Raw genomic sequence first — 14956 nt, 5'->3', positions numbered from 1 at the left:
CAAGTACCTGGTACTCTCCTTCCCGATAACCTTAAAAGTCATAGAAAAATTTAGATTGGCATGGAGAGGTAAACTGTCCCATTGAAGGGGATCTGATTAGATCAGGTTGATCGATAATTTTCAGTGTTTCAGGTAAAGAATGAAAAGGAGTTTTCTGGGGAACTGATTTGAGGATGCGTTGCATCTGTTGCCATTGCCTACTAGTGCTTCTTAACCGTAAGGCTCTTGCTGAGGGCTTCCTTTCTGGATAAGGTAAAGTCCAGGTGATATGCAATGAACGAGCAATGCATTTAACATGATGTTTCACACTTTTCGTCTAAGAAAACACTAAGTACAGGGTGCAAGTTTCCTTTCCCCCTTTTTATAGGTGTATTACCACTGCCAACACCAGCATTCAGATCAATACAAAGACTTGAACACATATGTACACTGTCGTTGTCATCTTTTTCTTAACACTTTTTGTACCTACCAGAAGTGAGAAGCTCTTGAGTCATGTTTTGAGATTATTTTTTTTTTCCCCAGCATTGACCCTTGCAAGTTTTGAGCCAAATCTCCTCCAGAGGTGTTAGAACCCAAATCAAAACTGCTTCAGATCTTTTGAAGTCTGGAGTAAGAACTGTGGTTTCCTAACATAACTAGCTGAAGAGTATTGGAAATTTTACCCTGGAAAAGCATATGTATATTAATAAAGGGGAAATATCAATAGCATGTCAATGGCAAGAGTGAACACATCCACAGGAGCTGCAGTTTTCTGTGTGCTAGCACCAACATCCCACTCTCAGCAACGTTTCCTCAATTCCTCTTGAAGAGACAGAGTTATAAGACAAATTCCCATGAGAAGGTAAATAGTGATCTATAAAGAGGATACAGTATATCAGAGCTGTAGAGAAACCCATCAATCAATTTAAAGCCCACAAGTCTTGAACAGAGAGGAAACGTCAGTTCACTTAGTGTTTACAGCCATATGAAAGAAGTATATAATCAAGGAGATGAAGTGAAACCTGGTCCTTAAGGGCAGAAAAGGCTTGAAAGAATTCCTGAAATGTATCAACGGGACAGACATAAAGACAACACATCCATCCTTGAGTCAGTAAGCTATATATTTTCTCCTTGCTGTAGGGTAAAATTATGATTTGACAAATAAGAATGAGTAGAAAAAAACATTCAGAACAAATAAATAGTTAACAAGTGAGTTCACCCCAGATTAATTGAACTGACAAAATGGCATCCATAAACAAAGCCTTTGCCACAGTGTTTCTTAAGCTGGCAATGTGAGCTGTTGACCAATAGGCCTGAAAAATACACCGTCTGAAATAACAAATCTCTAGAGAACAGAAACTGAGGTTTTTTGTCATCCATAAATGCTGTATTTATGATGCAAAATTATATGCTATAGAGATGAAGTACATAGTGTGAAATATGATAAGCTGTATACTATCTCAGGATGCTTAGGAAGTTGGTTTTATTAAGATGATAGTACATTTAGTTCTTTTTTTAATTGCAACCCTTGCCTCCAAGTCACGATACCTACAGGAGAAAGGATTCCTAGCCATGCATACAGCTTCCATTACAAGTGTTCTGCACAGTACTTTAAGTGCGATAGGAATCAATTAGGTATCAAGGAATTTAGAAGACATACCATACCAGCAGGAAAAGAGTTGCCTTTCCTATAATGTTAACATAAGAAAGACAATACAAGCTGCATAATGTGTTTTATACACCAGGAAACAAAATAGCTCTTGGAATTTCCTATTCAACTTAGTAGATATACCCTATAACTAGTGCAGACTTTTTGCTAGTATGAGCATTTGCAGGGAAACTGAGGTTAACCGCTTGGGTAGAAAACACTGACTATGCTCTTGGAAAGAAGTTATCCATGTCATTGAAAAGACACCCAAGGGAGCCAGAGCAGATGGATACAGCCCTTCAGGCACTCTTTCTATAGACCAGCTGCTTCTTTCCCCAGGATAAATCACTTAACAGACCTGGCCCTACCCATACATTACATAGAGGGAAGAGGAACACAGTTCTGATGGTTACTGGCTTTGTTTTCTTTTGACCTGAAGGACGACAGAAAGCCTCTGTTACAGCAGTTGTTCCAAGCAGCTATCGTTAATATGGTTATTTTGGAATAGGATGTACTAGGTAAAGCTTCCTGCCAACCTAGAAAGTCTGCATCTGCTTCTTCTAGCAATAGAAGAGGACCTCAAAGGGCAAGAACCTAATAACAGTAAGGAGTTTTTATTAATTGAAGTTTCTTCCCATATGATATCAAGAAGTAGGAACAGGTAAACAGAATGAGAGCTCAAGAAATTTCTGCCATCCACAATATCTAGTGAAACATTTCACTTCTCTTTCTACCTCTCGCTACAGAGATCCACACATTGTGGTGCAGAGCTAGATAAGCTTGGCAAACAGTCTGAAGTTAAACTTTCTGCTAGGTTCACAGGAAAGCAAGCTCTGCAGATACCATTAGGCTACCCAGCTGTTCAGCATATGCTATAAGCACTTTTCCACATTCAAAAGTATTTAAAACATTTAAAGCTTAAGTTTAATGAAATTTAGTTTTCTGACATAGTTGATAAGAACAGCTGTACTACTGCCTTGTTGTATACGTGCTTCTTAACTAAGACCACACTGATAACCTATTTTTTCTTCTACAAGAAAAAGAAAAGCGATTCCATTTAACAGGGAACAGAGAATATGTTAGGCACTCTACAATCAAAATAAACAAGAAAAAAGTACAGAAGCATTACTTCAACAGTTTTCACATCAGCTTTAAACCTTTAGCTCTCAAAGAAAAAAAAAGCCTTGCAAAGTTACATTAAAGTTACACTAAAAAATTTAACACCAAAATAAAAACTACTCTATGTTACTATAAGAAAACATTAGCACTTTTAGTAAAGATCTAACACAAGAATAAAAAAAAAAACAACCCACCTTTCAAAGGGATAGCTTACACCTTAGGTCAAGCAAGACATAAAAAAATTGTCATAGTCAATAAATAAAAAAACTCATAGCCCATAATTAGTTTTTGAAGGAAACAGCAAAGCTGCCCCATATTGCCCAGCCTAAACCTTTTATTTCCTCATCCCACCCCTCCTTGCCTGTTTATGCACCCGCCTCTCCAGCCTCAGCTGTTGTTATTTAGGAGGCTCATTAGCACACCTGATAAAGTTCAGCAGTGACTTTCATCAGCTTGTTAGTCAGGCTCTGGAGTGCAGGGGTGGGAAGGTAAGCTGTATTTCTTTCTCTGAGCAGTGTCTTTTCTCTAGCTTAAGTTCTTTAGGTCAGCTGTTTTTTTCCCTGTGTAATCAACATATAGTATTATTTTATTATCAAAAAATAGTGCTTTATACAAAGCTAGGAGGTAGAGAGAAGTACATAAGAAGGAGGCTTGAAGAAGCCTTCATTTCTGCAGCTGTATATGAGCTTGACCTGGATATGATTAAGAAGCTGCTGCCTAAATAAACTTGACATAAGACTGTGAGGTGGACTGTTATTCATTTATTTTCTTAGAAGCGAAGCCTGATAGAAGGCCTGTTTCCTTCAAGCTGGCTCCCTGCAGAGCTTTAAGGAAGCTCCTAATCTTGTTAGGAGCGGCAGGATCACTTGGGCATTTGCATTTACTTGTGTATGAGAGCTGCCAGAGTTTGAAGCTGGGATGCTGAGTCCATAGGCTTTTCTCTCTCTATGCTGACATTACTATACTTAAGGCTACATTTAAAAAGAAACTTAAGGAAGTAGGAACCCTGTGGACCTGCTTAGTGGGGGAATATGCTGAATCCTCAGGCAGCAGAAGGATGGGGAAGGAGGTGCAGGTGAAAGCAAGATATAGGAAACTGGGTGTGTGGAGGGGATGGGAGAAGATGAGCAGTGCTGCCTTATGTAAAAGGGTCTTGGACTTCTGCCTCGGGTTGTTTCTGCATTTTATATTAAGGAGTCTACTTGGTAAAATGTATGACCTTAAAGAGAAGGTTTGAAGTGTATTTCCCTTTATAAAGCTGAGTGCCTTAGTCAGGGGTTGAGTCCCTTTCTCAGTGCTCCTATGACTCCTCAGCCCTTTCCCACCAGCCCTGGCAGGAGGGGCAGAGGCTCTTCCCTGGGCCCACCCTGTAGCTGTTCTCCTGCAGAATGAGCAGTATTGATTTGAATTTTCTTGGGCTGAGTAAAGCTCTGAAATGTTATATTCCCTGGACTCAGGAGTGATTATCAGGTGCTTGAATTCTTTCCCAGCTGTACTCTGAAAGTGCCCACAGCTGACCGGCGTAGGCGATGCTCTCCTGCCTGGCCAAGCTCAGGACTTGGCCACCAGGCAGTGCTTGGCTGGGAAGTGAGGTGGAGTTAACCTGCTTTTGGGAGTCTCTGGAGTGAGAAGGGAGATGGACACCACATAGTCACCTTGGATTTAAAAAGACCCAACCTAAACAAGTGCTAGGATTGCAGCACTAGTAAAATAACTCATGCATAATGAAGTCTATGTTGCTGTAATTATCCCTCTGCTGACATGTGGGCCCTTTGAAGTAGAGGTGGTTCTGTGCTCTCCAAGGCATCTTCTCATGGAGTCAGTAACAGCATTGGGATCACTGTCTTTTGAGATTAAATATAATTTTCTGGTGTTCAGTGCTCAAATGTGTTAATTTAGACTGAGACCAATCAGCTGTAGATGTGAAAAGAAGTTGTACTGTGATATTTATTATGCCATAGCTAAATAGAATTAAAAAAATTAGTTACCTGAAAGTGATTAATGTTTTTGAAGCTTGTCTTAGAAAACACCTTGATATATAGGTGTTAAATTAAAAAATTGAGGGTAGAAATTATATGAATAACGTTTTATTATTAGTTCTTGTGAACTAAATCCTGAAACTTTCATAATGCTCTGAATTTTATACTGTCATTATTTTAGGTCTGCATATCAGAGGGATTCTCTCTGGGTATAAAGCTCCATAAGGTTAGCAGAATTTTTTTTTGTAACCTAGAGACAAATCGTAGTTTCTCTTTATCTTTGGAACAAGCTCAACATTTACTGTAAGCAATTTCTTTCAAAAGCTTATGAAAAAAAAACCACAATCTGGGACCAAGTTCTGCTTCTTTGGTCCATATCTAAAGCACCACTGAGTAAGGACTCACCCAAAATTACTCCAACTTGCTTTTCATGACGCACAGTGGCATCCTGTGATCAGTGAACATCTCTGGAAGGGCTCCCTTCCCTGGCCTGTTCTCTCCCTTAAGGTCCACTATGTAGTTTTACTTCATGTGTTTATTTTTCTAAAACATCACACGTCAACTATAGTGAGAAGAGCAACAGGAAAATTGGGCTAATTCATCTGGTATAGAAAAACCTCTATTCCCTTGCTTCAGGCATGTTGATTCATCTTGAACATCATATGAAAAGTGATTACTCCAGAGGGAAAGTTACAGCCAAACAGGCTTGTGCACAAAGGAAAAAATGAAATAGAGAAAAAAAGCCCACAACAATCTTTGGTGCTGATAGTGGCTAAGACTTGTGTAAGACCTTTTAAGTCAGAAGCCCTTTCATAGCGGTCTCTGAAAGTGAGTTATTCTGTCAAGGGTATGTTGAAGTGTGATCCCAACCAATATATTTCAGAAATCCTGTGGTTAAATGGAAAACAAAGAAATAAACTAAAAAATAATTGTAACTTTATTTGTTCTTCCATAAAATAGCTGGCAGCAGTGATTTTCAAGTTCATTTAAGCTAGACTTCATTAGCAGGTTACTACTCTTGATAATTTCCCTTCGATGCCTCTACTACCTTCTGTTCAGCATCGCCTTTACCACACTCTTCCCAGCCGCTGACTCACTCATGCAAATGAATGTAACCCTAAAAGTGATAGCATGGGCCTTTTGGTCCGTCCTTTTGCTAATTCAGTTGGTCTGCTATGTGGATGACCTTATTCAAAGTGACCCAAAATGGAAATGTTTAAGTAATAGTAGTTTCTTTTGTAAGACGACATTAGATTTTCTGGGCTATTACATCTGTTGATGTTGTCACTTAACTTTCTAAGAAAAGATACTGTCTAAGGGAGTAGACTGCTGGTATTATGCCTTAGAAGAGGAAAAAAGTTTGATCTCCAAAGTTTGCCTCCTTCCTCTTGAGATTTCATCCAACTCCCGTTGAAGTCAATTAAAATTAGGGTTTCTACAGATTTTAGTGGAGCTGAATTAGGCTTTAGACAAGTATGGCCTGTGGATTGGCAATGATGAACCTGCAGTTAGAAGAGTGTTAGTGTTTATATCTCTTATACTGAAGGGAAAAAGGATTTAAATATGAAAAGGAGGGGCCTGCACTTGTTCTCAGTTAATGGGAAAATTCATCAATAGGCCTAAGGCAATGGTGGAGTACAGACAGGGAGAGAGTAAAAGAAACTTTGGAAGATGAAGTTAACTGGAACCCCCTGAGAACTGAAATCAGGACAGACAAGGACTGGCTCTCTTTTACTGATTAATTAATTCACAGATTGACCTCACGAAGAACGACTGTGTAGCATAAAGTTGGTTTTGATAGAGCTTTGTTAGGATTTGTACGCTATCATACACAGAGAATTTAGCTGTATCACCAGGTCCTACAGCACAAATCTGTTTTTTGATTGCATTCCAAAAGATGGTTTAAAGGTCTTTCGTGGACATCCTTTTGGTATCTGAGCAGGTACAGTGGTGTCTTGTTAGAGTGCGTCAGCGTTTTTTTCACCCCAGTAATTGTCAGCACCAGAACTGGACTTTGGCAAGGGAACCTCCAATCTCTTTTATCCTATTATCTCACTTTTTAAATTGCCTCCAGTTTCTCATTAGATACGCTATCCTGTCATGGAAGTTTGGGCATCCAACTATCAGGTTCAATCGCTCGGAGCGGTTTTGGTGCACATAAGCCCATATGCACCTTTGTGCAAGGAGGAAAGCAGGGGTTCCAGCTGTTACAGAAGGGACATCAGGGTACCAGCCCTCGGGTGTTCTTGTGAAATCCAAGGTGACTGCAGATCCAAGGTATTTCTTCCACAGAAATCTGAAGTTTACAGCATACTGTTTAAGTGACATGGATTGAAGTATTTACCCTGCAAATCTTCAGCATTTTCTTTACAGTCTCTAACTTGCAGGTTAGAGAACTTCAAAAAAAATGAGTCAAAACCAGAGTTTTGCCCCCACTAGCCACTTTGGTCCCTTTGTCCAGCCAGACTATAGTCATCAAATGTTTATCCTGAGACAAGAACATAGTCGGTATATAGTATGTCTATGGAAGACATATCAAGTCATGTCTACATCACTTATATCTAGGTATAGACTGATCTTCCCTGTAGAGAAACCCACCCCTCTCCAGATTTTATTCTGTAAACAGATGCTTTAACCAGGTACCTAAAAGTAAATGGGCATGCAAATGTGAAAACGTGGTGCTTTTATCTTGCATGTGTGCACGTGTATATGTACACGCACTTCCTGCATTACGCTATTTTAGGAATTGTTGCATCTTCTAGGTTTACTGTACATCAGAAAAAAAGTTTAGCATTAAGCTGTAGTAAAACAGAGCCTGTTGCAGGATTTAGCCAAGTATAGAAAGTATCATTGATTGCTCCCTGGAGATGCATCATTTCTAATGAGAGTCCTAAAATGTTAGAAGATGATAACATAAAACTTCACAAAACTACTGGAGTTTGCAGACTTATTACCATACTGCACCCATGTTGTAACTGAGAGGGGGGGAAGAAATGTAAATAATCTTTTTCAAATGGGATTGTTGATGGGGGAAATGTGTAAAAATGAAGCTGTTGGCAGAACACTGTTAGCTTATGAATTATACATTTAATTAAGGAAAGCTAAACTGGTAGATTTTGAAACTTCTGATTTACTGTGCCTTATTAAAGACAGAATTTCAGTCCTGCTCCTGCTGTCAGGTGCTGGCAGCAACGCAGAGCATCCTCAGTGTGGGGCCGGCAGGACACCTCGGGTGTACCTGTGCTGCAGCACGCTCTGATGTAAGCATTGAACCTGCTCGCTGCGGTACTGATGGCAGCGTGACAAGGCTTGGCCAAAAAGCCCTTCTGAGAAGCAATGTTCTTGGATGGTAGCTGGCATGGAGATCTGCCCTTCCATGGTGGGCTAGTCACATAAGTTAGTTTTAGATTGCTTAGACTGTACATTATTAAGATATACATAGTGAAACGCTGTACGGAAAAAAATGGCAGAAGAGGGCTAGGATGTTACAATAGGACAAGAAGCACAGGACAGAGGTAAGTATAGAAGTTGAGAGGAAGGGTCAAATGTGCAATATGATCAAATATTAAATAATCTCCAAAATATTTGAGTGCAGCTGAGCTCCCCACCTTCATAAGAATCTGATGATAAAGCTCTGTGTTACAGGTGTTTTTTTTCCATATTCAGAGTGAAGAAAGGAGCCGTAACACTGTGACAAGGAATTGGCTCTCTGGATGTTCAGAGGGAGTGTTATAAATAGAAATTATTTACTAAAACAGCTTTCTCATGGCATTGCAGCAATGCCATTCCTATTTAAAAAAAGGCTAAGTAGGAAAATGAAAAGTAGTAGGGGACAAAAAATTCTGTGACCTTCTGAAGTGGCTTGAAATGAGTTTAAAACTAAAGCAATGCTTACCTTGCCTTTGCTAATTTGCGCATCCCCGGTGGTTTGCCCTGTAAATGACTCGTTCTTTCAACTGGCAATACTACACTTAAACACTAATGGAAAGCAGATTATACTGGAAAGGATGCATGATACGTATCTGATGTTTTCTAGGCTTGTCCTATACATGGGTCTTCAACAATAACACCTTGTATGTTCAGGAAGATAGTCGCCGCTTTGTTTCACAAGAAACGGGAAATCTGTACATTGCCAAAGTAGAGCCATCAGATGTGGGCAACTACACCTGTGTTGTAACTAACTCTAAAGCAAAGCAAAGCGTGCAGGGACCACCCACTCCTCTCACTCTCCGCAGCGATGGTAAGTCATCTGGGCATGCTTGGCTGAAAACGTGCAGCACAATGCTAACCGGTCCATCTCCAGTGATTGGGGATTGATACCGCTATACGTCCTCATAGAGGCAAAAGGCTCCCAGTAAAAAGGTGTGCAGTGGGACATGATCCCACAGTTTCTGCTGGATTGAAATGAGATTTGAACTGTCAGCACAGGGATGATGAGATAAACATATGCAAAGAAAGCAGCGCTCAATATCATTGAAAAACGGCGAGAGAATGTCAAATGGTACGTTAATATTTTTCATCTTACGGATGCCTGTGTTGAGGCTTAAATCTGGCAAAGCTTTCTAAATTTATAATCCAGGTATAGCTCAAATATCAAATCTAGAAAGCTGTTTCACAGCGAGGCATTGAGGTGAGAAACTCACCCACACATATACAAATATCTTTCTGGCAACACTTCTAATTAAATGTTCACAGTGAGAAATATATACCTGGGAAATCTTTACACAAAGTTTGGTTTGTAAGTTTGCTCACCTAAATTTCAATATACTTGTACTGTTTGCAAAGCAGTGGCAGCAATCAATAAGAAAAGTCTGTACAGAGTTACATTTCTAGGATAAATAAAACTCAACTGTTTGTTATAGAATAATACTTCCACTGTGAGATTCTGTCGCTTTATAACATATTCACCCACAACAAAGTTACAGTTCCACGGCTCAAAAGTTAATAATTTGGTACGAACTTTGAGTGTAAATGCTTAAGATCTTTTCTGGCTGTTTTCTTCCGTATCATCACCTTCCTTTATTCCTTTTCTCAGACTCATTCTCTCAATCTCTTCTCCCATTCACTTTTGTGGCCTCTGGATTGGGTTCTAAACAGGCAGCCTCTAAGGCAACGGTGCAAATTGTACGTGCAATATTAGCCAGATCCCTGTTAAATATAAAAAAAGAATCAGTTCATTTTTGGTGTAGGATCTGCCCTAAACTGACAAGGGTTTATCTGCGGTTTATCAGATGTTCAGCCAGATTTTCAAATGTGATCGTTACATCTAATTATGTCAGCCTTTCTCAAGCCTGGAGCTCACTTTTGGATGTTTAAAGAAGCTTTGAGTATTTTACAAGTACTTTGGCTACAAAGAATTCTGTAATTCTCTCTTGCACCCAGAGTCTATTCAGTGTCCTGAGAAGTGGCCGCTTGGTGAAGTGGCCAATGTTAAAGGCATTGCTTGTTAACACCTCTTAACAAGAGGTGTCAACCCTAAATTATCTCTAAAACCTTAATGCACAACATACTTGTACATGCAGAATTTGTACAAAGTCATGCTCTTCAACTCCCAAATGCATAGAACTTACAGATTTCACATAAGCTTTCGGCATAGGGTTAAATTTTACACAACAGGCTAAGTCTGCTCCATAGGCATCATGTGTTGATTGCCACGGGTGGAACATAAGGCTCTAACGTTATTAATGCCATCCTTTCTTTTACACTGAAATTCTGTTATACTAGACAGGTCTGAGGCTCAACTGGAGTGCTAGCTGTTTTGATGTTCAACAGGTGTGATGGGGGAGTATGAACCAAAGATTGAAGTACGTTTTCCAGAAACAACATATGCAGCGAAGGGCTCATCTGTTAAACTGGAATGCTTTGCCCTTGGAAAGTAAGATTTTTGTCTTTTATTAAAATATGGGTTCTAACACTGTTCCACAGTGAGAAACAATGATTCTTTCTAATTTGCACAGGGGAATTTTTTTGGTCAGAATGTGAATTTGTAAAACTTAACTTTTTTTTAACCTTATCTCGGTTTTATTGTTTCTGCACAATGAGTTGCCAAGGAAATGAGAAAGAAAATTATACCATAACTTAAGCTCACTTGGTTGCAGGTTGAAGTTGGGGGGGGAGGAAGGGTGAGGAAGAGAGGGAAAACCAGAACAAAGACTATATTCCTTGAGAGTAGTTTTAACTCGGAGATGAGACTTGACTTCAAGTTACAGCATTCAGTGTAACTGCACATTCACATCCAATCTGCATCAAAACAGGAACATTTTTTCTGTGTGGCATTGTTGTTAAGAACGAAACTTGGAGAAATAGGTTGTGTTTCAAGAACACATAGACTGTCTGGAATACATGCAATGGATTCACATGGCTCTCGGCACCTTCTTCTCCAAAGCGATGCTGAGGAGCCCTAGGAAGCCCTAGCAGTAGCCCTTCCTGCTAACATCTACAAATCTGTTAGGCTTGCGGTAGCCTACATTTTTCCTAAGTTGCTTACAGTGTTGTATTCATGTACAGAAGTAGTAGTGCATTCAAACAGCAAGGGGTGCTCTGTATTCAAAGAGCAGATGGTTAACTGAATCAGTGTAACCAGCCTACAAAAACTAGTCTTTCCAACGAGCATCTGTTTTCCCTGGAAAAGCTAAAATAACCTTAGATTGTTGACCCCTATTTAGTTTAAGTTTACTTTGACAATCTGTTTTAAGGCTGTAAGCTTTTAAAGTGTTTAGAGCTTTCCCAGAGGTTAAAAGCCTGACTTGCAGACAGCACAAATTAATCAAATGTTCCTCTGGAACCTATGCTGGGAAGCAGAAAAATAAAGCAAATAAAAAGTTAATAAGATGGGAAATGGCCTTCCCTTTCAGATGAGATTTTTATATGAACTAATCTTAAGGGTAATTTTTATTTAAGGATGAAGAATATTTCCACAGTTATATTCAAAGGCATACGCATTTTTTTGACCCAAAACAAGTACCAAACTGGAACACTCCTGCTTAAGCTGATTTTCCTTTCCAAATACTGTCAAGCTACTTCTCTTTAAATACCTCCTTAATTGTGTGTGAGTCAGTGCAGGCTTTACATTTCAAGTTGTCATTTCATATTTCCATCTGTTGCATGGAAAGCATTTGACAATGATACATTGACTGAGGAAAAGCATTTCAAAAACAGAGTAAATGCTGTGTACAAAACAGTGCCTTCTTACTGAAGGGGTAAAGATGGGTCATGTTAATGTGGCACACAGGTTTTACCATTTTAAGAACATCTTAGAGAAAATAAAAAGGTGAACTGAAAGGACATGTAGATAATGAAATCCCTTAGTGAGCACAATACTTTCTCTGCTATGCTTAGAAAATAGAATGGCTGAGAGGGTTAACGCAGCTTTAATATACATTTTCTTCATATATAGGACTTCAGCTGAAACCAGTGTTGCTATACTTCCCTGCCTACTTATACTGCCTAAATACTAGTGATCCATGGGCAGAAATCCATTCTTCATAAATTTTTTTTGTATCATACTGCTAATATGCATCTAGTCTAGTGCCTGTGTTTGAGAGGTGCTGTTCGTGAGCAAAGGCTCTTCAGTGGTGTCACTGGAGAGTTTTTCCCTCTCTAGGTTTTTTTTGATAGATTAGATGTCTCATACAGAACTGTACCGTTTTCAGTCTGCTTTTTTCTCTCTGAACAGAGCCTTGAGCCACATTTTCAATGATGTGTCAATCAGTGAAAAAGCTTTATTTCAGAGCTGGCATTTCTATGTGAATAAAGCAAGAGAAACAGATTGCAGGTGAAATACTCTTAACTTATTAGATAAGGCCAGATTTCTAAAGGTGTGTAGGTGATTAGTGGAATTGTTAAAAGCTTGAAGTTTCCTACCTCCAGCTGTTTACAATTGTAGTTAGGCACATATAAATGCAGCAGTGTGGCCATCTGCACCTTTAGATGCCTAAATTCCACTAAAACTCTAGCCCCTACTATTGTCTGTTTATGTTAAAATCAATTCAGCTCAACATTTGTTGAGGTATACCTCTGATCTGCCACAAGCACTAACGGTTATTATCTCTCTTGGATTTCACAACTGCTTTCCCATTATCCGTAATTTTCTATATTCATACTGTTAGTCCACTGGTTCAGACAATGCTGTCAGCTGCTACTACCTCTGTGCTATGAATAACAGAAATCTTTCACATCTAAGGCAGATTATAGGCAACCTGCTGTGGTTTTGGTCTCCAGAAGTCTTAAATGAAAGTACTTTCACGGTATTTAGAGAAATAGCATCTCTTTTCTATATGGAACAGCAAATCATACCTATTGGGCCTTGCTCGAAAAGCACTTCCACATTTAAAATGCAAGCACAAGAGGCCAGACTTATGGCTGAGTTTTAAGATGCCTTTCTACATGGGGGAACTCAAAGCCACCTAAGAAGTACTCCTTCTGCCGGGCTGTGGGACATCCAGAGGCAGGTATATTCAACCTAGCTCTCTTGCGAAGCTTTTTGCGTTTTACATGAAAATATCATGACTGACTCTCACCAATGACCTTCTAGCCCAGTCATAAACATTTGTTTGTTTCAAGGAAAAGCAATATAAGAAGGCCAAAGAGTCAGTATTTATTTCTGGGAAGAGGGTTTAGAGGGATGTACCCTGAATGAACAAGAGCACTTGGGCCAGCTCTTGACTCTGAATCCCATTTTGTAGAACAGAGACCATGAACAGTAGAGAAGATTTTGAAGAGTAAGTCAGTCCTCCCTGTGATGGAAATACAGTTGGGCAAAAAGGAAAGTACCTTATACTTACTTGTTTAAAAGAAGGAAAACTGAAATACGAAATAGTAGCTTGACTATTTCAAATACTGCAGCCTGTGGCAATTTAATAGAAGAGATGAGGCTTTGTGTTCTGCACTAATATTCATTATGCTGACAGTGTTTAATACTCTGCCAGTATTAAAAGTCATGTTTTGGATCAAGCTGTATTAATCATGCCATACATCTAAATTATTGTTCACTATGTCTTTGAGGGGATTGAGTACTATGGAAAGAGTTATGTTCAGTTGAGTTACTGTGCTGCTTTCTGTAGAATTCTTCCAAAATAACTTTTTTCGCTTGCACAAATAAGAATAGTTTCTGGAATGAAAATAAGCAAAGTAGTTTTCATGTCTGGTGCACACATTTATTAAACTGTGCCTGTGTTTTACATTTTTCTTCATTCTCTTCTCAAAGATAGGGAAATAATCCATTCAGAATCCCTGCATATGGGCCATTTCCAGCTGAGGTTGTAAGGAGCATACGTGAATAATACAAAACAAGATTTCTTTCAACCCAGAGTATTCATTTTTCATGGGAAGACCTCATATATTCCTGTAAGTGTGTTCGGGGAAGGGTTTTTCTAGAGGCTGTTAGTATAAGTAGATAATCACACAGCTACAATGGGGGTCCAAATAACTATCTTTATTAAACTTACATAAAAATACCAGGTTTCACTTCTTCATTAGATGGCTATTCTAGGCTATTCTTGAGGAGTTTTCGTAGGAGGTTACAAAAGGATCAGATATGGGATTCTAAACTCATATATATATGAATGACTTCTGCCACCACAAGTGAAGTTTGCTGTTTTCATCCCACATTCCTGATAGAGCCGATACCTTAAGATTTGTACTTTAAGGATGAGCAAGCAGCTGTGGAAGATCCTCTCTTATATTAGTTAGAGTGGCTTGTGATCACGGGAGAATGAGACACAATACCAGGTTTCAGAAAACCTTGCTGCTTTGTTGTTTCCCAAGTAGTACATCAGGATGATTAGAGGCCTGAATGCTTTAATTATGATGCCTCTTGGATCCTAATTCTTCCTTGTGTCAGCAGTTGATGCAGACATGATAGCAGCTTTCAGGCCTCAGCTTTGTCTCATTTGTTTAACTAGGCATGGTCTTCATTACTGAAGCTGTAGATTTAATTTTATTGTGAAGTGCCCTCAGATGCGTAGGACGAAAGATGAGGCACAGATGCAATGCATCATCTGGCTGCTGAGTCTTTGCTGCAAAAAGGTGGAACCTTCATCTTGGTGGGGGCTGTAATGCTGCAGACAAATTAATTTCATGTTTGGTGTGACAAGACTTGTCACCAACCAAAAAATATTTTCCTTTGCCTTTTCTTTCTGAGTTAGTAACTTATGGTTTTGTGATTCTGCCGCCTGTATGGTAGAATATAAATTAAATTAGTACTCCTAGATGCTCTGAAGGTTTCAAATAA

The 14956-nt window shown here is 39.2% G+C and overlaps 1 protein-coding gene across 1 annotated transcript in view; it reads left to right on the top strand.

Moving 5' to 3' along the window:
* CNTN3 (contactin 3 (plasmacytoma associated)) overlaps nt 1-14956 on the top strand; it is a 91882-nt gene that overhangs the window by 24965 nt on the left and 51961 nt on the right. The window contains exons 4-5 of the mRNA XM_009701612.1: nt 8762-8965; nt 10498-10600. Of these exons, the coding sequence (XP_009699914.1) occupies nt 8762-8965; nt 10498-10600 (307 nt within the window). The remainder of the gene's footprint in view (nt 1-8761; nt 8966-10497; nt 10601-14956) is intronic.

The sequence above is a fragment of the Cariama cristata genome, unplaced genomic scaffold, assembly GCF_000690535.1.
Source record: "Cariama cristata isolate BGI_N322 unplaced genomic scaffold, ASM69053v1 scaffold8886, whole genome shotgun sequence".
NCBI classification, from domain to species: domain Eukaryota; kingdom Metazoa; phylum Chordata; class Aves; order Cariamiformes; family Cariamidae; genus Cariama; species Cariama cristata.
This window is presented reverse-complemented; position numbering and strand designations above follow the sequence as displayed.